We start from the raw sequence: 26331 nt of genomic DNA on the forward strand, positions 1-26331 counted from the left end.
CGAACCTTCATCTGACTGAGTTGTTCTCTCTCTCCACTGATGCTGTTCATGGCAGCTTCAACTTCTTCCTTCTTCTCATTGAGATCCTTCCTCAAAAGTTCCACTTCTTCTCTTTCTGCTAGTACGTTGTTCTTCCTGGTTTGCAGTTCTTCTTCTTGTCTTTTTATGTTGATGTCTTTGAGTTCTTGTTCTTTTTGTTTTAAGGCAATAATGTTCATGACTTTCTCCAGCTGTTCTCTACTTGTCTGAACCTGAAGGGTCAGATCTTTAATGTTGGTTTTCTCTCTGTTTATCTCATCAAACAGACTGTCTGCATGTTCTTTCTTCTTTTGCAGCTCAGTATTTGTGATGTCCAACTTGTCTTTCTCTTCTTTTATATCTTGTTTATCTCGTTGTAACATGTCAGTTTGTTTGAGGATGTCAGACCTCATCAACTCCAAGTCCATTTTCTCTTTCTTCATCATGTCCTTCGTTGTATCCAGATCCTCTCTCTCTAGTTTCAAATCATCCTTCAGGTTTTCAAGATCTTGTTTTTCCATCTCAAACGTTTCCTTCAACTGATTTTCCATGTCTTCTCTCTGGATGATCATGTTTGAGAGTAAACCTGTCAGACCTTCCTTTACTTTGTCTAATATCTCAGTGTAACATGTCATATTTTCTTTCTGTTCATCCAGAGCTGCATGCTTCTGTTCTAAAGCACTGACCAGTTTCAATACATCTTCATTGTTTTGTTCTAGTCTGTTGACTTTTGTTTTCATATCTTCACCCATCCTTTCATTGAGATGTTTGAGTTTGGCTCTCAGAGTTTCTGCTGATTTCATTTTAGTAATGAGTTCATCTTCTTTCATTTTCAGCTCAGACTTTTCTCCTTCAATTCCTTCTCTCTCATTGAAAAGTATTTCTTTCTCTCTCTCAATGCCCATCTTCATCTGATTGAGTTGTTCTCTCTCTCCACTGATGCTGTTCATGGCAGCTTCAACTTCTTCCTTCTTCTTGTTGAGATCCTTCCTCAAAACTTCTACTTCTTCCCTTTCTGCCAGTACATTGTTCTTACCGGTTTGCAGTTCTTCTTCTTGTCTTTTTATGTCATCATCTTTGAGTTCTTGTTCTTTTTGTTTTAAGGCAATAATGTTCATGACTTTCTTCAGCTGTTCTCTACTTGTCTCAACCTGAAGGGTCAGATCTTTAATGTTGGTTTTCTCTCTGTTTATCTCATCAAACAGACTGTCTGCATGTTCTTTCTTCTTTTGCAGGTCAGTGTTTGTGATTTCCAACTTGTCTTTCTCTTCCTTTATATCTTGTTTATCTCGTTGTAACATGTCAGTTCGTTTGAGGATGTCAGACCTCATCAACTCCAAGTCCATTTTCTCTTTCTTCATCATGTCCTTCGCTGTATCCAGATCCTCTCTCTCTAGTTTCAAATCATCCTTCAGGTTTTCAAGATCTTGTTTTTCCATCTCAAACGTTTCCTTCAACTGATTTTCCATGTCTTCTCTCTGGATGACCATGTTTGAGAGTAAACTTGTCAGACCTTCCTTTACTTTGTCTAATATCTCAGTGTAACATGTCATGTTTTCTTTCTGTTTATCCAGAGCTGCATGCTTCTGTTCTAAAGCACTGACCAGTTTCAATACATCTTCATTGTTTTCTTCTAGTCTGTTAACTTTTGTTTTCATATCTTCACCCATTCTTTCATTGAGATGTTTGAGTTTGGCTCTCAAAGTTTCTACTGATTTCATTTTAGTAATGAGTTCATCTTCTTTCATTTTCAGCTCAGACTTTTCTCCTTCAATTCCTTCTTTCTCATTGGAAAGTATTTCTTTCTCTCTCTCAATGCCCATCTTCATCTGATTGAGTTGTTCTCTTTCTCCACTGATGCTGTTCATGGCAGCTTCAACTTCTTCCTTCTTCTTGTTGAGATCCTTCCTCAAAACTTCTACTTCTTCCCTTTCTGCCAGTACATTGTTCTTACCGGTTTGCAGTTCTTCTTCTTGTCTTTTTATGTCATCATCTTTGACTTCTTGTTCTTTTTGTTTTAAGGCAATAATGTTCATGACTTTCTCCAGCTGTTCTCTACTTGTCTGAACCTGAAGGGTCAGATCTTTAATGTTGGTTTTCTCTCTGTTTATCTCATCAAACAGACTGTCTGCATGTTCTTTCTTCTTTTGCAGGTCAGTGTTTGTGATTTCCAACTTGTCTTTCTCTTCTTTTATATCTTGTTTATCTCGTTGTAATATGTCAGTTTGTTTGCGGATGTCAGATCTCATCAGCTCCAAGTCCAGTTTCTCTTTCTCCATCATGTCATTCGCTCTATCCAGATCCTCTCTCTCTAGTTTCTGCTCTGCCTTCAGTTTGGAGAGATCTTCTTTTTCCAACAAAACTTCTCTCTTTTGGTTTTCCATGTTGTCTCTCTGTATAACCATATCTGACAATAAACCTTTGAGACCATCCTTTCCTCTCCGTATCAATTCATTGTAAACTGTCATCTGGTCTCTCTCTTGATCGAGCTGTGCAAGATTTTGCTTCATTGCGAGGCATAACCTTTGCAAATTTTCATTGTTTTCTTCTAATCTCTCTATTTTGTTTTTCATGTCTTTACATGTCTTTTCATTCACCTCTTTGAGTTTAGCCCTCAAAGTTTCAATTGTTAATAAGTTACTCATGAGCTCATCTTCTCTCGTTTTCAGCTCAGACTGGTGTCCTTCCATTTTATCCTTCTCCTTCTCAAGTATTTCTCTGTCCATGTCAATACGAACCTTCATCTGACTGAGTTGTTCTCTCTCTCCACTGATGCTGTTCATGGCAGCTTCAACTTCTTCCTTCTTCTCATTGAGATCCTTCCTCAAAAGTTCCACTTCTTCTCTTTCTGCTAGTACGTTGTTCTTCCTGGTTTGCAGTTCTTCTTCTTGTCTTTTTATGTTGATGTCTTTGAGTTCTTGTTCTTTTTGTTTTAAGGCAATAATGTTCATGACTTTCTCCAGCTGTTCTCTACTTGTCTGAACCTGAAGGGTCAGATCTTTAATATTGGTTTTCTCTCTGTTTATCTCATCAAACAGACTGTCTGCATGTTCTTTCTTCTTTTGCAGCTCAGTATTTGTGATGTCCAACTTGTCTTTCTCTTCTTTTATATCTTGTTTATCTCGTTGTAACATGTCAGTTTGTTTGAGGATGTCAGACCTCATCAACTCCAAGTCCATTTTCTCTTTCTTCATCATGTCCTTCGTTGTATCCAGATCCTCTCTCTCTAGTTTCAAATCATCCTTCAGGTTTTCAAGATCTTGTTTTTCCATCTCAAACGTTTCCTTCAACTGATTTTCCATGTCATCTCTCTGGATGATCATGTTTGAGAGTAAACCTGTCAGACCTTCCTTTACTTTGTCTAATATCTCAGTGTAACATGTCATATTTTCTTTCTGTTCATCCAGAGCTGCATGCTTCTGTTCTAAAGCACTGACCAGTTTCAATACATCTTCATTGTTTTGTTCTAGTCTGTTGACTTTTGTTTTCATATCTTCACCCATCCTTTCATTGAGATGTTTGAGTTTGGCTCTCAGAGTTTCTGCTGATTTCATTTTAGTAATGAGTTCATCTTCTTTCATTTTCAGCTCAGACTTTTCTCCTTCAATTCCTTCTCTCTCATTGAAAAGTATTTCTTTCTCTCTCTCAATGCCCATCTTCATCTGATTGAGTTGTTCTCTCTCTCCACTGATGCTGTTCATGGCAGCTTCAACTTCTTCCTTCTTCTTGTTGAGATCCTTCCTCAAAACTTCTACTTCTTCCCTTTCTGCCAGTACATTGTTCTTACCGGTTTGCAGTTCTTCTTCTTGTCTTTTTATGTCATCATCTTTGACTTCTTGTTCTTTTTGTTTTAAGGCAATAATGTTCATGACGTTCTTCAGCTGTTCTCTACTTGTCTCGACCTGAAGGGTCAGATCTTTAATGTTGGTTTTCTCTTTGTTTATCTCATCAAACAGACTGTCTGCATGTTCTTTCTTCTTTTGCAGGTCAGTGTTTGTGATGTCCAACTTGTCTTTCTCTTCTTTTATATCTTGTTTATCTTGTTGTAATATGTCAGTTTGTTTGAGGATGTCAGATCTCATCAGCTCCAAGTCCAGTTTCTCTTTCTCCATCATGCCATTCGCTCTATCCAGATCCTCTCTCTCTAGTTTCTGCTCTGCTTTCAGTCTGGAGAGATCTTCTTTTTCCAACAAAACTTCTCTCTTTTGGTTTTCCATGTTGTCTCTCTGTATAAGCATATCTGACAATAAACCTTTCAGACCATCCTTTCCTCTCTGTATCAATTCATTGTAAACTGTCATCTGGTCTCTCTCTTGATCGAGCTGTGCAAGATTTTGCTTCATTGCAAGGCATAACCTTTGCAAATTTTCATTGTTTTCTTCTAATCTCTCTATTTTGTTTTTCATGTCTTTACATGTCTTTTCATTCACCTCTTTGAGTTTAGCCCTCAAAGTTTCAACTGTTAATAAGTTACTCATGAGCTCATCTTCTCTCATTTTCAGCTCAGACTGGTGTCCTTCTGTTTTATCCTTCTCCCTCTCAAGTATTTCTCTGTCCATGTCAATACGAACCTTCATCTGACTGAGTTGTTCTCTCTCTCCACTGATGCTGTTCATGGCAGCTTCAACTTCTTCCTTCTTCTCATTGAGATCCTTCCTCAAAAGTTCCACTTCTTCTCTTTCTGCTAGTACGTTGTTCTTCCTGGTTTGCAGTTCTTCTTCTTGTCTTTTTATGTTGATGTCTTTGAGTTCTTGTTCTTTTTGTTTTGAGGCAATAATGTTCATGACTTTCTCCAGCTGTTCTCTACTTGTCTGAACCTGAAGGGTCAGATCTTTAATTTTGGTTTTCTCTCTGTTTATCTCATCAAACAGACTGTCTGCATGTTCTTTCTTCTTTTGCAGCTCAGTATTTGTGATTTCCAACTTGTCTTTCTCTTCTTTTATATCTTGTTTATCTCGTTGTAACATGTCAGTTTGTTTGAGGATGTCAGATCTCATCAGCTCCAAGTCCAGTTTCTCTTTCTCCATCATGCCATTCACTCTATCCAGATCCTCTCTCTCTAGTTTCTGCTCTGCCTTCAGTTTGGAGAGATCTTCTTTTTCCAACAAAACTTCTCTCTTTTGGTTTTCCATGTTGTCTCTCTGTATAAACATATCTGACAATAAACCTTTCAGACCATCCTTTCCTCTCTGTATCAATTCATTGTAAACTGTCATCTGGTCTCTCTCTTGATCGAGCTGTGCAAGATTTTGCTTCATTGCGAGGCATAACCTTTGCAAATTTTCATTGTTTTCTTCTAATCTCTCTATTTTGTTTTTCATGTCTTTACATGTCTTTTCATTCACCTCTTTGAGCTTAGCCCTCAAAGTTTCAATTGTTAATAAGTTACTCATGAGCTCATCTTCTCTTGTTTTCAGCTCAGACTGGTGTCCTTCTATTTTATCCTTCTCCTTCTCGAGTATTTCTCTGTCCATGTCAATACGAACTTTCATCTGACTGAGTTGTTCTCTCTCTCCACTGATGCTGTTCATGGCAGCTTCAACTTCTTCCTTCTTCTCATTGAGATCCTTCCTCAAAAGTTCCACTTCTTCTCTTTCTGCCAATACATTGTTCTTATTGGTTTGCAGTTCTTCTTCTTGTCTTTTTATGTCATTGTCTTTGACTTCTTGTTCTTTTTGTTTTAAGGCAATAATGTTCATGACTTTCTCCAGCTGTTCTCTACTTGTCTGAACCTGAAGGGTCAGATCTTTAATGTTGGTTTTCTCTCTGTTTATCTCATCAAACAGACTGTCTGCATGTTCTTTCTTCTTTTGCAGGTCAGTGTTTGTGATTTCCAACTTGTCTTTCTCTTCTTTTATATCTTGTTTATCTTGTTGTACTATGTCAGTTTGTTTGAGGATGTCAGATCTCATCAGCTCCAAGTCCATTTTCTCTTTCTTCATCATGTCATTCGCTGTATCCAGATCCTCTCTCTCTAGTTTCAAATCATCCTTCAGGTTTTCAAGATCTTGTTTTTCCATCTCAAACGTTTGCTTCAACTGATTTTCCATGTCTTCTCTCTGGATGACCATGTTTGAGAGTAAACTTGTCAGACCTTCCTTTACTTTGTCTAATGTCTCAGTGTAACATGTCATATTTTCTTTCTGTTCATCCAGAGCTGCATGCTTCTGTTCTAAAGCACTGACCAGTTTCAATACATCTTCATTGTTTTCTTCTAGTCTGTTAACTTTTGTTTTCATATCTTCACCCATTCTTTCATTGAGATGTTTGAGTTTGGCTCTCAAAGTTTCTACTGATTTCATTTTAGTAATGAATTCATCTTCTCTCATTTTCAGCTCAGACTTTTCTCCTTCAATTCCTTCTTTCTCATTGAAAAGTATTTCTTTCTCTCTCTCAATGCCCATCTTCATCTGACTGAGTTGTTCTCTCTCTCCATTGATGCTGTTCATGGCAGCTTCAATTTCTTCCTTCTTCTTGTTGAGATCCTTCCTCAAAACTTCTACTTCTTCCCTTTCTGCTAGTACATTGTTCTTATCGGTTTGCAGTTCTTCTTCTTGTCTTTTTATGTCATCATCTTTGAGTTCTTGTTCTTTTTGTTTTAAGGCAATAATGTTCATGACTTTCTCCAGCTGTTCTTTACTTGTCTGAACCTGAAGGGTCAGATCTTTAATGTTGGTTTTCTCTCTGTTTATCTCATCAAACAGACTGTCTGCATGTTCTTTCTTCTTTTGCAGCTCAATCTTTATGATTTCCAACATGTCTTTCTCTGCTTTTATATCTTGTTTATCTCGTTGTAATATGTCAGTTTGTTTGACGACATTAGACCTCATCAGCTCCAAGTCCAGTTTCTCTTTCTTCATCATCTCATTTACTCTATTCAGATCCTCTCTCTCTAGTTTCAAATCGTCCTTGAGTTTTTCAAGATCTTGTTGTTCCATGTCAAATGTTTGCTTCCATTGATTTTCCATGTCTTCTCTCTGGATGATCATGTTTGAGAATAAACTTGTCAGACCTTCCTTTACTTTCTCCAATATCTCATTGTAAGATGTCACGTTTTCACTCTGATCATCCAGAGCTGCATGCTTCTGCTCTAAAGCACTGACCAGCTTCAATACATCTTCATTGTTTTCTTCTAGTCTGTTGATTTTTGTTTTCATATCTTCACCCATCCTTTCATTGAGATATTTGAGTTTGGCTCTCAGAGTTTCTACTGATGTCATTTTAGTCATGAGTTCATCTTCTCTCGTTTTCAGCTCAGACTTTTCTCCTTCAATTCCTTGCCTCTCATTGAAAAGTATTTCTTTCTCTCTCTCAATGCCCATCTTCATTTGATTGAGTTGTTCTCTCTCTCCACTGATGCTGTTCATGGCAGCCTCAACTTCTTCCTTCCTCTTCTCGAGATCCTTCCTCAAAAGTTCCAAATCTTCTCTTTCTGCCAGTAAAGTGTTCTCACTGGTTTGCACTTCTTGTGTTAGTCTTGTGATCTTGGTGTCCTTGAGTTCTACTTCTTCATGTTCATCTCGTTGTAACATGTCAGTTCGTTTGACGATATCAGACCTGATCAGCTCCAAGTCCAGTTTCTCTTTCTTCATCATCTCTTTCACTCTATCCAGATCCTCTCTTTTTAGTTTCAAATCATCCTTCAGGTTTTCAAGATCTTGTTTTTCCATCTCAAATGTTGGCTTCCATTGATTTTCCATGTCTTCTCTCTGAATGACCATGTTTGAGAGTAAACTTGTCAGACCTTCCTTTACTTTGTCTAATGTCTCAGTGTAACATGTCATATTATCTTTCTGTTCATCCAGAGCTGCATGCTTCTGCTCTAAAGCACTGATTAGATTCAATACATCTTCGTTGTTTTGTCCTAGTCTGTTGACTTTTGTTTTCATATCTTCACCCATCCTTTCATTGAGATGTTTGAGTTTGGCTCTCAGAGTTTCTACTAATGTCATTTTAGTCATGAGTTCATCTTCTCTCATTTTCAGCTCAGACTTTTCTCCTTCAATTCCTTCTTTCTCATTGAAAAGTATTTCTTTCTCTCTCTCAATGCTCATCTTCATCTGACTGAGTTGTTCTCTTTCTCCACTGATGTTGTTCATGGCAGCTTCAACTTCTTCGTTTTTCTTGTTGAGATCCTTCCTCAAAACTTCCAATTCTTCTCTTTCTGCCAGTAAAGTGTTCTCACTGATTTGAACTTCTTGTGTTAGTCTTGTGATCTTGGTGTCCTTGAGTTCTACTTCTTCATGTTTATCTCCTTGTAATATGTCAGTTTGTTTGAGGATATCAGACCTCATCAACTCCGAGTCCAGTTTCTCTTCCTTCATCATCTCATTGACTCTATCCAGATCCTCTCTCTCTAGTTTCAAATCATCCTTCTGCTTTTCAAGATCTTGTTTTTTCATCTCAAACGTTTGCTTCCATTGATTTTCCATGTCTTCTCTCTGGATGATCATGTTTGAGAGTAAACCTGTCAGACCTTCCTTTACTTTGTCTAATATCTCAGTGTAACATGTCATGTTCTCTTTCTGTTCATCCAGAGCTGCATGCTTCTGTTCTAAAGCACTGACCAGTTTCAATACGGCTTCATTGTTTTCCTCTAGTCTGTTGATTTTTGTTTTCATATCTTCACCCATCCTTTCATTGAGATGTTTGAGTTTGGCTCTCAAAGTTTCTGCTGATGTCATTTTAGTCATGAGTTGATCTTCTTTCATTTTCAGCTCAGACTTTTCTCCTTCAATTCCTTCTCTCTCATTGAAAAGTATTTCTTTCTCTCTCTCAATGCTCATCTTCATCTGACTGAGTTGTTCTCTCTCTCCACTGATGCTGTTCATGGCAGCTTCAACTTCTTCCTTCTTCTTGTTGAGATCCTTCCTCAAAAGTTCCATTTCTTCTCTTTCTGCCAGTACAGTGTTCTCACTAGTTTGCACGTCTTGTGTTAGTCTTGTGATCTTGGTGTCCATGAGTTCTACCTCTCCGTGTTTATCTTGCTGTAATATGTCAGTTTGTTTGAGGACATCAGACCTCAAACTCAACTCCAAGTCCAGTTTCTCTTTCTTCATCATCTCATTCACTCTATCCAGATCCTCTCTCTCTTGTTTCAACTCTGCCTTCAGTTTGTCAAAGTCTTGTTCTTCAACAGTGTTCTTTGTCTTCCATTGATCTTCCATCCCTTGTATGTGTATCAACATGTTTGATATCAGACTAATCAGACTTTCTTTCTCTCTATGGAACATTTCAGTATATGCAGACATTCTGTCTTTCACTTCATCTATGTCTCCACACTTTTGTTTCAATAAAGAGCACACTTTAAGAACCTGTTCATTGTGTTGTTCCAGTTGCTGTAATTTGTTCTTCATGTCGTTCTCTATCCTTTCATTCAGCTGCCGAAGTTTTACTCTCAGAGCTTCTATAGATTTCATTTTAGTCATGAGTTGATCCTCTTCCTGTTTTTCCCTTTCAGTTGAAAGCTCTTCTCCCTCCATGTCAACTTCAGTCTTGAACTGACTGAGTTGTTCTCTCTCTTCACTGATGCTTTTCATGGCAGCTTCACCTTCTTTCATCTTCTTAATGAGATCCTTTCTCAAAGGTTCCACCTGTTCTCTTTCTGCCAGTACAGTGTGCTCTTCTTTTATATCTCGTTTATCACGTTGTAATATTTCAGTTTGTTTGAGGATGTCAGACCTTATCAACTCCGAGTCCATTTTCTCTTTCTTCAGCATCTCATTCACTCTATCCAAATCCTCTAGTTTCAAATCATCCTTTAGGTTTTCAAGATCTTGTTTTTCCATCCCAAACATTTGCTTCCATTGATTTTCCATGTCTTCTCTTTGGATGTTTGAGAGTAAACTTGTCAGACCTTCCTTTACTTTCTCCAATATCTCAGAGTAAGATGTCACATTTTCTTTCTGTTCATCCAGAGCTGCATGCTTCTGTTCTAAAGCACTGACCAGTTTCAATACATCTTCATTGTTTTCTTCTAGTCTGTTGATTTTTGTTTTCACATCTTCACCCATCCTTTCATTGAGATATTTCAATTTGGCTCTCAGACTTTCTACCGATGTCATTTTAGTCATGAGTTCATCTTCTCTCATTTTCAGCTCAAACTTTTCTCCTTCAATTCCTTCCCTCTCATTGAAAAGTATTTCTTTTTCTCTGTCAATGCTCATTTTCATCTGACTGAGTTGTTCTCTCTCTCCACTGATGCTGTTCATGGCAGCTTCAACTTCCTCCTTCTTCTTGTTGAGATCCTGCCTCAAAACTTCCACTTCTTCTCTTTCTGCCACCACAATGTTCTTACTGGTTTGCAGTTCTTCTTCTTGTCTTTTTATGTCATCATCTTTGAGTTCTTGTTCTTTTTGTTTTAAGGCAATAATGTTCATGACTTTCTCCAGCTGTTCTCTACTTGTCTGAACCTGAAGGGTCAGATCTTTAATGTTGGTTTTCTCTCTGTTTATCTCATCAAACAGACTGTCTGCATGTTCTTTCTTCTTTTGCAACTCAGTCTTTGTGATTTCCAGCTTCTCTTTCTCTTTCTTTATATCTTGTTTATCTCGTTTTAATGTGTCAGTTTGTTTGAGGATGTCAGACCTCATCAGCTCCAAGTCCAGTTTCTCTTTCTTCATCATCTCATTCACTCTATCCAGATCCTCTCTCTCTAGTTTCTGCTCTGCCTTCATTTTGGAGAGATCTTCTTTTTCCAACAAAAGCTCTTTCTTTTGGTTTTCCATGTTGTCTCTCTGTATAAGCATATCTGACAATAAACCTTTCAGACCATCCTTTCCTGTCTGCATCAACTCATTGTAAATTGAGACCTGGTCTCTCTCTTGATCGAGCTGTACAAGCTTTTGCTTCATTGCGAAGCATAACCTTTGCAAATTTTCATTGTTTTCTTCTAACCTCTCTATTTTGTTTTTCATGTCTTTACGTGTCTTTTCATTCACCTCTTTGAGCCTAGCCCTCAGAGTTTGAATTGATAATAAGTTACTCATGAGCTCATCTTCTCTCGTTTTCAGCTCAGACTGGTGTCCTTCCATTTTATCCTTCTCCTTCTCAAGTATTTCTCTGTCCATGTCAATATGAACCTTCATCTGACTGAGTTGTTCTCTCTCTCCACTGATGCTGTTCATGGCAGCTTCAACTTCTTCCTTCTTCTCATTGAGATCCTTCCTCAAAAGTTCCACTTCTTCTCTTTCTGCTAGTACGTTGTTCTTCCTGGTTTGCAGTTCTTCTTCTTGTCTTTTTATGTCATCGTCTTTGACTTCTTGTTCTTTTTGTTTTAAGGCAATAATGTTCGAGACTTTCTCCAGCTGTTCTCTACTTGTCTGAACCTGAAGGGTCAGATCTTTAATTTTGGTTTTCTCTCTGTTTATCTCATCAAACAGACTGTTGGCATGTTCTTTCTTCTTTTGCAGCTCAGTATTTGTGATTTCCATCTTGTCTTTCTCTTCTTTTATATCTTGTTTATCTCGTTGTAACATGTCAGTTTGTTTGAGGATGTCAGACCTCATCAACTCCAACTCCAGTTTCTCTTTCTTCATCATGTCATTAGCTCTATCCAGATCCTCTCTCTCTAGTTTCATCTCTGCCTTCAGTTTGAAGAGTTCTTCTTTTTCCAACAAAAGCTCTTTCTTTTGGTTTTCCATGTTGTCTCTCTGTATTACCATATGTGACAGTAAACCTTTCAGATCATCCTTTCCTCTCTGGATCACTTTATTGTAAACTGACATCTGGTCTCTCTCTTGATCAAGCTGTGCAAGATTTTGCTCCATTGCGAGGCATAACCTTTGCAAATATTCATTGTTTCCTTCTAATCTTTCTGTTTTGTTTTTCATGCCTTCCTGTGTCTTTTCATTCACCTCTTTGAGTTTAGCTCTCAGAATATGAACTGATAATAAGTTACTCATGAGCTCATCCTCTCTCATTTTCAGCTCAGACTGGTGTCCTTCCATTTTATCCTTCTCCTTCTCAAGTATTTCTCTGTCCATGTCAATACGAACCTTCATCTGACTGAGTTGTTCTCTCTCTCCACTGATGCTGTTCATGGCAGCTTCAACTTCTTCCTTCTTCTTGTTGAGATACTTCCTCAAAACTTCCACTTCTTTTCTTTCTGCCAATACGGTGTTCTTACTGGTTTGCAGTTCTTCGGTTAGTCTTGTGACGTTGGTGTCCTTTACTTCTACTTCTGCATGTTTATTTTGTTCTAACGTATCAATCTGCTTTTGGATGTCAGTCCTCATCAGCTCCAATTCCAGTTTCTCTTTATTCATCATCTCATTCACTTTATCCAGATCCTCTCTCTCTAGTTTCAGCTCTGCCTTTAAATTTTCAAGATCTTGTTTTTCCAACTCAATGTTTTTCTTCCATTGATTTTCCATTTCCTCTCTCATGTCTGACAGTAAACTTGTCAGACCTTCCTTTACTTTCTCCAATATCTCAGTGTAACATGTCATATTTTCTTTCTCTTCATCCAGAGCTGCATGCTTCTGCTCTAAAGCACTGACCAGTTTCAATACATCTTCATTGTTTTCTTCTAGTCTGTTGATTTTTGTTTTCATATCTTCACCCATTCTTTCATTGAGATGTCTCAGTTTGGCTTTTAAAGTTTCTACTGATTTGATTTTAGTCATGAGTTGATCTTCTTTCATTTTCAGCTCAGACTTTTCTCCTTCAATTCCTTCTTTCTCATTGAAAAGTATTTCTGTCTCTCTCTCAATGCCCATCTTCATCTGACTGAGTTGTTCTCTCTCTCCACTGATGCTGTTCATGGCAGCTTCAACTTCTTCCTTCTTCTTGTTGAGATCCTTCCTCAAAACTTCCACTTCTTCTCTTTCTGCCAGTACATTGTTCTTACTGGTTTGCAGTTCTTCTTCTTGTCTCTTTATGTCATTGTCTCTGAGTTCTTGTTCTTTTTGTTTTAGGGCAATAATGTTCATGACTTTCTCCAGCTGTTCTCTACTGGTCTGAACCTGAAGGGTCAGATCTTTAATGTTGGTTTTCTCTCTGTTTATCTCATCAAACAGACTGTCTGCATGTTCTTTCTTCTTTTGCAGCTCAGTATTTGTGATTTCCAACTTGTCTTTCTCTTCCTTTATATCTTGTTTATCTCGTTGTAATATGTCAGTTTGTTTGAGGATGTCAGACCTCATCAGCTCCAAGTCCAGTTTCTCTTTCTTCACCGTATCATTAACTCTATCTAGTTCTTCTCTGTCCCACATCAACTTTGCTTTCAGTCTCTCAGGATCTTGACCTTCTGCAACATCAGTTGGCTTCCATCCATGTTTCAAATCATCCTTTTCAATGACCTCACCTGACATTCTTATCAGAGCTTTTTCTTCTCCGTGTAAGAGTTCAATGTTCTTTGGATGCTCTTTTATTTCTTCATCAGATTCCACTTCCCCTCTTCTTGCCTGCTCAATTTGTTGAGTTTGTAGCATGTCATTATACTCTTTTTCATTTTGTTCATCATCATCTTTCATTTTGTCTTTGCTTATCAACGGTTCAGTTCCAGCGAGGTCCTTCTGGTATCTTTGCTGCCCAAGCTTTTTGTGATCTGATTCTTTAAACCCAAGCTCCAGTTTCTTTTTACTTCGTGATTTCAGTTTTCCTGGTGTAGGTTTAGGTTTCACAAACAGTCGAATTTGTGTTTCTAAAATTTCTTTCTCCTTCATGTCCTCTTCAAGTGGGTCATTCAGTTTCTCCACAACTGTTTCCTTCTGATAATCATTTGTTTCACTCATCAAATTCACCTGCTCTTCCTCTGGCTCTTTCCCAGATTGGACTTCTTCCATTACTTCTTTTGGTTTGTCATCCTGTGTTTTTATTAGTTTCTTTTCAGGTTTGAGGATTTTTAATTCCTTCTCACTTCTATTATTATTCATCAGTCTCTTCATTTCTTTGCGTTCTTTCTTTATTTTCTTGCGTTCTGCTTTGAGCATCACTGCCTCAGCTTTGAGAAACTCCTTTTCATTCTCCAGCTCTTTCTCTCTCAAGACTAACTCTTCTGATTTTTCTAAGATTCTCTCCTTTTCTTTCTCTATTGATTTTTGCTCTCTTTGGATATTCATTTCCACTTGCTCCAGATCTGTTTGCTTTTGCTGCATGTCCTTTAAAGCACAAATCATCATTTCTTTTTGTCTTTTTATCTCCATCTTGATATTTTCCACTTCATCTCTTGCCTGGGTTATGATTTTTGTCTGGGCTATGATTTGTCTTTTTTCATCCTGAATTGCTCGATTAATATCTTCACTGTGTCTTTTCATAACTTGATATTTCTCCAAACGTGGCTGTATTAATTCCCAGAGCTTTTGAATTTGATTAGGAACTTGTGTGAGTTTGGACATCCTCAACTCTTCTACTGCACCTTTGCTTTTGTCCTTTTCTCTTTGCAGCTTCAGCTTCATGATCTCTAACTCGTCCCTCTCTTTGATGATCCTCTCCAGTCGTTGGTCAAGCTCTCTCTTCTTCTTCTGTGTCTCCCTCTTGAGAGCATCTTTTTCTCCCTTGATTTCAGCCCACATCTTTTTCACCTGTTGCTCTTTTTGAATGCCTCTTCGTATCATCTGTTGATTTTGTCTTTTTTCAACCTCCAACTCAGACTTCAATACTTCCATCTCTCTTATTTCTCTTTTCACATTCTCTAGTCTGATATCAAGCTCTTGTTTCTGTTTTTGGATATCGTCTCTCATGTGGACCATTTCATCCATCTCTTTTTCAAAGGGCATCTTTATCTGAGATTTTATTCTGTTCATGTTATCTTTTACAGTCTTATTCTCAGCTTTTAAAGCTTTGAGCCCTTCTCTTTGTTTCTCTAGATGAACATTTACATCTTCCAGGATTCCCATTTCTCTCCTAATTGTTTCCAAATGTAGGTGAATCTTTTGTCTCATGTTTTGAAGGTCAATAATGGAATTATTGACTTTTGAGCTTTGGCGTACCATTTCGGTTTCCTCCATGATGCTTTTCACCTCTTTTCTCTCTAGATTTATCTTCTTATGATCTCTGTATGCTTGGATAGCAGTAGTCTGGTCATTGGTACTTCTCTCCTTCACCTCAGCCACTTCTTCCTTCTCTCTTTGCAGTTTTATCCTCATAACTTCTAACTCATCCCTCTCTCTCATGATTTTCTCCAGTCTTTGGTCTAATTCCCTTCTTCTCTTTATGGTCTCTCTCCTTAGTAATTCTTTTTCTCTCTGTATGTCATTCCATATTATATCACTCTCTTCCTTTTTTCTCATGCTTTCATTAAATGTCTGTTCACTTTCTTTTCTCTTTATTTCCAGCTCTGACTTCAGCAGCTCCATTTCTCTCATTTCTCTTTCAATCATTTGCATTTTGTTATTAAGCTGGTGTTTCTGTCTTTCAATACTTTCCCTTAAACGGTTTGCCTCATGTATCTCTGCCTCAGCTTGGTGTCTGGCTAATCTCACATTTTCCCTCTCTGCTTGAATCTGTTGTTTCAGCATCTCTATCTCTTCTCTCTCCATCTTTTGTTTCTTTTGCTCACTTATTGTGTTTCTCAGTTGTTCATTCTCACGGTTTTTCTGGTCCAAACTGTCAATTGTCAGTTTTATATCCTCCTTTAGTTTCTCCTTCTCTGATCTGAGTTTGAGGATTTCAGTTTCCATTTCCTTCATTTCTTTGCCCTTTCTGCCCTTTGTTAACATTTCTGTTGCTGTTTCAGCTCTGTCTCTTTTCTGAGTCTTAGATTTTTCAAGGTCAGCTCTTTTCTGGGATATAAAATAATGGCTGTTTTTCAGATCTTGTTTTTTAGCCTCAATCCTATAGTTCAGGTCTTCTAGGTGTCTCAGTTTCATTTCAGTCTCCTTTATAATAATCTCTATGTCTGCATTTTTCTTTCTAGTCTTAGCCCCCATTTCTACTATGGTGCTCTTAAATTTTTCCATTTTCTCCATCTTCTGCTCTATCACCTCATTTTGTCTCTGCATTTTTATTTTTAAAATTTCTAATTCATCTCTCTCCCTCAGAGTTTTCTCTAACCTCTGGTCCAGTTTTCTTTTCTGTTTTTTTGCTGCTTTTTTCATCGATTTCATGTTGGTCATTTCCTCTTTCAAATGTATTTCACTTTCCCTCATGTCATTTTTTACCATTCTCAAAAGCTCTTGGAATTGTTTCAGCTCTTGTAGCAAACCTTTTATTTCAGTACTGTCTTCATCCTTTTCGTCTCTGTTGATTGTACTCTCTTCAGCTTGGTTTTCAAATTCTAATTTTACTAATCTTATGATTTCTCGGGTTCTATAAATCTCTTCCCTAAGTCTTTGTATATCAGGACTTCTTGTGTCCTTTTTATCAGAGCATCCATCAATCTGTGTCTGTAGATCTTCTCTTGACTCTTGACTTTGTTTTTGCTGTTTAACATCCAATGTCATCAAGTCAGACTCATCAATTGCTTCTTGTTTCACTTTACTGCCATCCTCTTCCTTTTGCATTTGCACTTCATATTTAATTATTTCATCTGTGGAAAGGCTGGTATTTATCCTCAAAATGTCTGTGTGTTCTGTTTCTTTCAACATTCCAGTCCTTCCTTCCTCCAGATTTCCAATTTCTTTGACTGTAATTTGTAACCAAGTTTCAGTCTCTGGTCTCTGGCTCTGCAGGTCATTTATTTCCAAAATGAGCCTTTTAATCTCTTCACTTTTGTTCTCCATGTCCTCCATAGAATACTTTATTTGCTCCCTTATTTTCTTCTCTTTCTCCTTGAGTTTGGATATCTCATTTTCTATTTCTTCTTTTTCTCTTACATTTATCACTAATTCTTTCTGATCATCTTCTATTAGTGTTTCTTCATGAATTTCTGTCTGCATCTGCAGGAAAATATTCTGCTCTTCTGCAACAAAACTGGATTCTTGTCTCTTTTTTTGTGTTGAATGCATCTGCTCCTGTTCTTTTATGTCTTCACTTTGCTGGACATCTGATGTTATAGATTGTGGCAAAGACGTGGCCTCTTTTATAATTTCACCCTCTGCTCCTTCTTTGTCTGCTGGAATCTCAGATGTTTGATCATTGAGGGAGTCTCTGTGTGTTTCATTCTGTGGTTCTTGATGTTTAGATCTATCCAATGAAAAAGTATTTTTGATTGCAGATTCTGTCGATATCCATTGGCTGACCCGAGCTTTCATGGAAGTGAGCTTATCCTTTACAAAAAAGAAAGAATTGTTGTAGTTTTTCATGTGACCACATTTGGTCTACAATTCATCATGTTTTCATCCTAAGAACATGCCTGTTTAATGTCACAACTTCATTTCCAAAATGTAATTTGTATTCAGTATTAAAGACATTCTGGCGAGCATCTAAGTTGTATATCATTCTATATGAGCATGATCTGCTTCTGTCACTATATGGATGTTAGTATGCTGCAGTAGTAGACTGAATGGTAAACTTCTGTCTGTTATGTCTCTATTTTGTCTTGTTTAGTTTAAATATTTACAATAAAATAAGTGGTTTAAAATGTTCAGATACAATGAAATGGAACACTATTGTGAGCTACACAGTTTATTGGCTAGAAATGTGCTCTAACTTCTTTTTCATGTTAGTTTGAAACCAAGTGTTCACGGATTGGGGAAATATAGAGAGCACACATTTTGACACAGTAAAGCACAGGTGTAGATAATAAATTGTCAATTTGACAACTCATATGGAATAGACTGTATGTTGTATGGAAGTGAGTGGGCAGTGACGACAATAACTTCCCCCCTAAAGGAAGGTAAACTCTAGAGCCTACAGATGGATGCTGGATGGAGGTGGGGCTTTTGAAATGCTGTATGAACAGCATTAGCATAGCTCCAGTAAAGCCGAGCAGCGTACTGATATGAATAAAAGGGTGCTTTGGATATACAGTATGTTACAGAGAGAGGAAAACAAGTCCTCTACATTAAAGAACCAAATATGTCATTTCACCATGTGACTCCAGCATGACAAATAGGAGCGTTTTCTAATCTGGCACCCCTATCACCAGTAATCGACAACATCATTTGTCTGTGCTTTCCAAAACCGTTACATCACTGTAAAAAAAAAAAAAGAAGCTGTTTTATGAAGTGAAAGATAGGGAAAAATCATGGTTTGGGTTAAAATGATCACTTTGTTAAGGTTAGAGAAACGTGTGGTGTGGGTTAAAGTTACTACTTTCTTAAAGTTAGGCGACCTTCATGTCATGGCTACAATAATAACCACAGAGTTAAGGTTAGGGGACAATTGTAGCTACATTTTTTTTAAAAACTGTCCCGACTGACAGTTGGAAACAGGAAATGAACAGTGTTCTCCTGTCGCAAAGTCCACTGTTGGTTAATGCCCCCTCATGAGGAAAACTGTCGACAAACACACACACACACATATATATATATATATATATATATATATATATATATATATATATATATATACACATACATATATATACACACACATCATCTGAAATGCACAGCTGCTCCAGGTCATAAATACAATGGCCACTAGATGGCATCTGACACTCAAATGTAACATTATTACCAGATAATGACATTGACATTATGACCTGATATGTTGTTCTCAGGGAGGAGTATGCCATGTTCGGCTGCCTGAACTACCTCACAGGCTTCGCTACATTAATGAATTTGAATTCCATTCCAGCATCTTTAGTTGCAAGGTCCTGGTATTGCACATGCTGCATCACTGTCACACTGACATGCCTTACTGGGACACTTAAAATAAAAGCCATGGATAATTAGTTATCAGCTAACACCTGTGCTTTTCTGCTATAACATTAAAAAATCTGCAGTGAAAAAGCTGATTACTGGCCCAAGAAAAAAAAAGACAAAAGAAAAGTTTTACTTACCATGTAGTTTTTGACTTCTTCTTTGGTCTCGTCTATCTTCCTTTGAGATGTACGTATTTTCTCGCGGGTGTTGTTCATCTCTGCAGCAGCTTTTTCCATCTTAGCTTTCATCTCAGCCACAGTCAAAATTTTAGTCATTGTGTCCTCCAGTTTTTGTTCAAGCTCCTCCCTTTGTCGTTGCATTTTTATCTTCATGATTTCTAATTCATCCCTCTCTTGCATGGTCCTCTCCAGTTGTTGGTCAAGCTTCCGTCTCTTTTTTTGTGCTTGAAAATTCATCCATTTTATTTGGCTCTTTTCCTCTGTTAAATCCGTCCTGCTCTGCTCTGCATCTTCTCTCAGCATGCGCAGCATCTTTCTGATATCTTCTACTTCAAGAATCACTCTCAGAATGTCAGCGTTCACTTTGTCCATGGTGCTTCTCTCCATGTTGTCCTCCTCAATTTGATTTTCTGTATCTACTGTTTGTTGCATTATTCTGGTTATTTCAGTCTGTTGAAGTCTCATATTTTCCTCATCAAAACTATCATCTATGCCCACCTCTAGCATCTGCTCTGATCTACTCCATTCAGTCTGTTCTTCTCTTTCCTCCATGTCTTGTTTGGCATTTTCAATCTCTTCCTTCATCTTGTTGATCTCCTCCTTTTTTCTCCTGCTCGTTCTCATCATTTTCACCAGGTTCTTTTTCTTTATTTCTATCTCTGCACTTGTCACTTCCAATTCTCTTATCTCTTTCTTTGTCCTTCGTAACTTGTCGTCCAGCTCCTGTTTTTGCCATTCAACACTCTCCCTCATACACTTCATTGCATCAATTTCAGCTTTAGCTATCTGCCTGTCTCTCTCTAGGTTTTCTCTGTCTGTCTGTATTTTAGTTTTGATTCTATCTATCTCATCTCTTTCAGATTGGACCTGTGCCAACTTGTTCTCTATGTCTTGTTTTTCTCTCTGCATATCAGTCATCATCTGCTGCCACCTCTCTGCGTTCCACGTTGTTATCGTCATGGTTACATCTGTGTCTTGCCTTAGCTTTTGAGAGTCAGCTTTCATGTTTTCCTTTTGACCTGTCTCTGCCTTCAACTCCTTCAGAGTCACTTCCTGTTCTTGTTCACTATCTTCCAGCACACCCCAAAGTCTTTCCATCTCTTCCTGTATTCTGCTGAGTTTAATTTTCAGAGCGTCATTTTCTTCTTTCTGTCTTTCTTTGCTTTTCATCTCAGGGACTGTGGCTTTCTGCATTTGAACATTACTTTGCTGTTGATTCAACCTTTGCTTCAACTTGTAGATAATTACATTCATATTGTGTTTGATGTGGTGAATTTCATCTTTATGTTGTGAAACATCCTCTCTGTTTCTCTTTAACTCTTGCTTTAAGTCTGCCATGCTTTTCTCAATTTGTTCTTTTGCGTGCTGTGCTCTGAGCATTATTTTCTTATTCTTGTTTATTAGACTTTGAAGCATGTCATCCATCTCCATTTTCTCCTGCTCTTGCTGTATCTGTTGGTTGGGCTCTTTCTTACCTTCTTGCGATTTTGTCTTTTCATTGATGATCACTTCTAACTTGTATCGCTCATTGATGATCTCACCATGTCTTCTCTCCAGAGCTTCCCTCTCTTGGTGTATTTCAGTCCACATTTGCAAAAGTTGTATTTTTTCTTGAGTGGCTTCATTTTTATTCTCCTTGAGTTTCTCAGTAACATTTAACATCTGTAATTTCAACCTGTTTATTAATAAGCACTGCTCATGTTTTTCAGCTGTCAGCCTGTCGATGTCCTCCTGTTGCTGCTCTGTCTTTGTCTTTAGGTATTCAGTTTCATTTCTCTCTCTCTGTGTCTCCTCCCAAACTTGTTCAATCTCCTTCATTACCTGACATGTCAGTTGCCTTTGTCTTTTGATAATCTCCATTTTGTTTTTAATGTGGACTTTTGTTTGTTTGTCTTCTAATCGGTTGGTGTCATCCACTGTTTCCTCTGTTTGGGTCATCTTGCTGTGCTGTTGTCTTTGCTCTGTTGGTCAAGAAAATGTACATATCACTTGTTTAACAAATGACCAACAAAAGAGACAATTGCTGAGAAGCCACCCAAATTCTGTTAAACCAAGCCTTTTACAACAGAGAGTGGAACAAGTAGAAAGACAATTGAAAAAAAAAAATTCTAGCATGTTTATCCTTTTCTGTAACAACAAAAGGACGACAGGCAGGACAAGAAATGACACACGATGCAAAAGGATTCAACAGGACTTAACTTAAAGAAAAGCAAGGAATAATACTTCCAGTCTCCTGCAAATGACTAGATTTTTTTTTAATTGGTGATACTGTTAACAAGACATATGACAAATGACTAGATATTTATATTCAACTGATCTGCCATATTGTACATGCCCACCTGCATTAAGTTCAGATAAATGAAGTAGTGTAACATTCAATTTGCACAGGCAATAAATGTGGAAAGTTAAATCCTCCAGTGCACACTGAGAATGGACTTCTGACTGAAGGAGGAGACGTCTTGTGCCATGCAGTTAAATGTTTGAAATGAACAATATTCCTCAGGATTTTTCAATGAGAGAGAAGGAAGTATATGTTTTTTAGAATACCCAATTACCTTGTTAATAATTTTAACAATGTAATTTAACTATTTTTGTGGAAAAAAACATTAGACTCTGGTGGGGATCTTTAAACCATGACCACAGTCTTTCCATAACTAATTGATTAAACTGATTTAACTATTCAGATCCTTTAGTAAAAGTAGTTTTACTACAGTCTAATAATACTCCATTAGAAGGTATTACAGGTATTTTTTTTAAAACATTGGTAGCTCATATTACGCAAATACTGTGTTCAATACAATGTTTAGTTGATATGTTGGTATTTAAAAAACTAACAGCACAGTTAGAGACATTCCTGTCGTCCATGGTCATGATCTTTTAAATTTGTTGTATCTTGTAGGTAACACATTTAATTTCACAAAAATATACTCATGTTCAAAACATGCCATGTGAGGCTTTAACAGGTTTGTCTTACCTAAATCAGCCATAAGCTCAGGTTCCTCCTGTGAAAGTATCTGGTAGAAGCTAGCTTTAGTTTGTGAGTTCCCCTCCTCCACCACACGAAACAGCTCCCTTATTTGATTCTGTGGTGTCAGAGCTCCAGTGATGGCAGTTGTTTCCATGTGTGTGCACAGCTGTTGTGAGATGCAGGCCTGTATGATCACTCCAGGTGATCTCACCCCAGCAATGATCTGCTCCCTGAACTCCTCCAGGAAGGTTTCCACTACAAATAAATTTGGTGGTTATTTCTCCTGAAGGAGTTTCAAGTTTAGATTTCATTTCATATCATTCAGCATTTCATTGCTGCAAAAGCCTATGTATCAAACATTTGCAATGGGTTTTGCAATCACACTGAAAAGTTTTGAGAAACTTAACATTACTGGCACAAGTTTGCAGTAAATGTAAACACTGGCAGTTTGTGCCATCAGTTGAATGCATATTTATCATAAAATAACCATTCATGGTGAAATTTTAAGAATACCCGTATGTTTGCTGTTGAGAACCAAAAAACAAACCATTTTGAGGCAAAAATTAGATTTACCATTGTCTCTTGATGTGGCCATGTTTCTGCATTACAAATTCAAAACTGGGGTTCCCCATCAGAACACGGACCTGAATAGGAACAGTATAAGATTTAAAAAGTAATTAAAAAACACACAAAAAACACTCATATTTACTGTAATTAGAACAAGTATATCCATTAAAAGTCACAAAATATTCATATACACATCAGTGTATTGAACTTTTGCAAATTTATAAACTTTTACTTACCTCAGCTTCCTTTTGTCTTGAGCTGTGTACGAAAACAAACAATTATATCATGTTAGACTGAAAGTCCTAGAAGACAAGAGACATTTTAGTAAGTCGTCTGAGAAAGCTCTGTGCTGCTGTGCCTAGGTGTTGACTCAGAGATCTGTGGAGATGAGGCAAACTGGCACAATTATCTTCAAAACATTGCATATCTCCTCCCTCCACATGTTCAATGACCACCATGTCTGGCTGTCGGAGAAATGTAACACCCAGTATGTGAGCGTATGATTGGATGGTAGGGGAGGTTTGCGTGGTGAGACATCTTGCTCTGTGGGTCTGCTCTTAGCTGATAAGGGTGGGGTCCATGTTTGGGTTGGTGTCCAGGGTTTCCCTCAGCTCTCCTGATGTACTGTATGTAAACATTGAATAACTGAATAATCATTTTTCCCAATGGCAGAAGCAGTACACCGATCATTCCTTGAATTTATTCATTTATTCTTGAATTAATCATTTATTTCATTACTGAAACGTATTCTATCAAACATTGTTCTACATATTAGTAATATGTGACTCAGAGGTTCAGAGGAGCAGCTTATAACTAGAACTCAGGAATAAGTGAATTTTGGCCTTGCATTACTCGTGCGTTTGTGTTTATTTGTCCCAAACAGCCAATTTACCAACTTTACATTAGCTGTAAGCTAACTAGCAACAGATGCATTGATTGTGTTTGTGTGTTTGTATTCAGTTCAGCCTCTGACTGATGTCAGAGCTCACCAGAGACTTCTTTCTGTTATTTCCCTCCAGTCTTTGTCTCTTTTCCTCTCGTCTGGGCACATTTATGAAGCACATTCACAAAGTCACGCGATATGTGCATTTCTATTTCATTCTTCCTGACCGCCAGAGATAGTATAAAATACCAAGATATGCATTGCTAGCATACGCAGGAGGTCGGACCATAATACCAATAAAGTCACACATGTGACCTGGGTGATAATAAAAACCTAATAAAGATGCCTGGCACCCAGCAGTTGTCTCCTTTTCATCTTCTCGCCTAAATGCGCAGGTTGTGTATGTTGTTAGCATTAGCTAGCATCAGTGCTTTACTACTTATGCCAGTAGTATGTCAGTTGGAGCTACGTTCCATCCTCCAGAGGCTGCGTAGCCAGTGCTCATCTCCGCCGGGAGTCCAACCACAAAGCGTTGGACTTTTCCAGGTAAGTAGCCAACTTTATTTCCCTGGCGGGCATGCCTTGCTAACTTAACTGTTTAGCGCGTCAGCTCATTGCGGGTGAATTGTCATGTGCTGTATTAGCTTGTGGGATCTGTGGTGGTGAGTGTTTTGTTTCGCTCTTTGGCCACTGATTTACCGCTGTTAATGGTAATTACATGTAATTATACCTAACAGGGTCACCTGTGTGAATTGCCAGAAACGGGGCCAGGATTTGTAGCCAAGTGTTTCCCGCTCCATTGCTACATCGCTAGCCTCACAGCAATATAGGTGCTGGTTTAATTGGATTTGTAGCTGAGTTTTCTTGCTTTACTGCTACATCGCTAGCCATACAGCGATTATGCTCTCCATTTGTAACTCCTACTTCGTCTCTCTCAGTCCAGAGGATGGCCGTGACAGATGCCCATCGTGCCTTGGCATTGAACATCTGAGACAGACACTAACAGAGAATTCTTACATTAATTGCAGCTGCATGCAGTTAGCAGAGAGAACTGCGAGGTTGGCCAAATCTGACGTGGCATCACTGAGGCAGGCTTACCTCTTTGAGGAATGCCTGCATTCAGCCCTCCTTCAGGTTCTAAGTGCCACAGGCACACACAGGGTGACGCCTCCAGCGCTCAGAAGAAACGGAAGTGTGATGAACCTTTGGCCCTTAAAGTGTATATATTGGCCTCTGAGTTTGCCCAGATTAAGGCCCTTCTTCTTATTTTACAGTCTGACAGCTCTGAAGCAGCCAGAGGGCTGCAAGACTGTAAAATAAGAAGTAGGGCCTTAATCTGGGCAAACTCAGAGACATATGATGAGAGTGATGACCTAGCTACTTTACCCTCTGTTGCTAGCCAGTATGATGAGGACACACTATCTATTGCCGTCTCAGGGAATTTTTTTACTTACAGGCAAGCAGGAGAACAGAAGTACTTGGAGAGGGGGTCCCCCTTTCCTTCAATGACAGGCTCTCGCGGGTCAGGAGCAGATTGCTTGAGGGACGCTGAGACTGGTATTCCCACAGTTAAGCAAGTGATCCAATTGCCCATCTCACGGCTTGGTCTGGATGCTGCTCCTATAGAGGCTGCTCCCTCTAACACCTTTTTCATGCACGCCCCACAACCATGTGCCTTCAGAGTTCCACCCTCTGAGCCATACACTGATGAACTTCAGAGGTGCTGACGAGACCCCAAGGTGTTCCTCCACCTACCAAGTGACTGCAGGCTTTGGCTGCCATGGAAGATGCCACCCAGTATGGTCTAGACTAGATGCCTGCCATGGATGCTTCCATTGCTTCTCTGATAGTATATCCAGATGAAACTCTTAGATCAGATGCTCGTTGTCCATGCCCACAGTGTAGAATCACTGATGACAGGGCCGGTTCTAGCCATTTTGGTGCCCTAGGCTGGATTAGGATTTGGTTTAAGTTATTTTTGATGGGAATAAATTATTCTAGCTTAAATGTGTCCTGTAGACAACTTGAATAAATATAGATGGTTCCAGTCTAATATTGATTATTAGTATTTTAATTATAATATTATAATAACTTTTAATTATTATATAAAGGTTTGGCCAAAGTACTGGTATAATAAAAATAGATTCCCTAGCATCCATTTGTGGACAAATGGACAAAACATTCCAGATGTACAGGATGAGTTACATATGTTCATAACTGATTGTGAATATTTGATAGAATTATAGCAAAAATGTGTCTGGATTTGTCTATATTGACATTAGTTACATAACTGCAGCTGTAACATACAATGAACAGAACTCACCTGGTGCAGGCTGTGTTTCACTGCAGGTAGCTGGAGTGCTTGATATGATGTTAGATGTTGCTTGACCTGCAGCTATATTCAAACATACAGAACATCCAGACTGTTACACCACTGCACTAAGTCCTTTGTGTCATTCTACTGCATATAAAGTAGCACTGTACAAATAAACTTTATTTAATTTAATAATAATAATAATAATAATAATAATAATAATAATAATAATAATGACAACATAGCAGTGTATTATCAGTTACACAGAGACCACAAATAACTGGCTGAACCGACTTGCTTCAGAGTGGTGTAGATGGGAGATCAGATGTAACTTCTCCAGCAGCTGGAGGCTTCTGCATATATTTCCTGAGAGCATCTGGGCAGTTACAGAGCAGATATCCGCCTGTTACAAGCAAACACATGTAGCTGCAGAGCAGGAAAAATAAATACTGCAGCCTGTTGCACCAGCAAGTTAAAACTTAGCCTAGTTCTAACATAAATTATTACTAAGTTGTGATTTATGCATTACTAAAATAAAAGCTTGCACCATGGAGATAAGTTACAACATAACTCTAATTGCTGCCATTTTCCAACATAGACCTAATTTATTGATATGATATTTCAGTATTGATCCAGCTTACTACGATGTGTTATGATGCCAAGTGGGTCATCTAGTGCAACTCAGTGCAGAAATCTACGTTTTTATGGATAAC

At 38.1% G+C, this 26331-nt stretch overlaps 1 protein-coding gene across 1 annotated transcript in view; it reads right to left on the reverse strand.

The window, feature by feature from the left end:
• The window catches only part of si:ch211-250g4.3 (nuclear anchorage protein 1), a 43814-nt gene extending 21005 nt beyond the window's left edge, over nucleotides 1-22809 (reverse strand). Inside the window, exons 1-5 of the mRNA XM_067607201.1 lie at nucleotides 22658-22809; nucleotides 22428-22498; nucleotides 21861-22109; nucleotides 18845-20847; nucleotides 1-17168 (exon numbers count right to left, since the gene is read on the reverse strand). The exon at nucleotides 1-17168 is cut by the window's left edge and continues 21005 nt beyond it. Coding sequence (XP_067463302.1) covers nucleotides 1-17168; nucleotides 18845-20847; nucleotides 21861-22109; nucleotides 22428-22449 — 19442 coding nt within the window. The 5' untranslated portion in view covers nucleotides 22450-22498; nucleotides 22658-22809. The remainder of the gene's footprint in view (nucleotides 17169-18844; nucleotides 20848-21860; nucleotides 22110-22427; nucleotides 22499-22657) is intronic.
• Between the last annotated feature and the right edge of the window lie 3522 nt (nucleotides 22810-26331).

Source organism: Thunnus thynnus, chromosome 13, assembly GCF_963924715.1.
Source record: "Thunnus thynnus chromosome 13, fThuThy2.1, whole genome shotgun sequence".
NCBI classification, from domain to species: domain Eukaryota; kingdom Metazoa; phylum Chordata; class Actinopteri; order Scombriformes; family Scombridae; genus Thunnus; species Thunnus thynnus.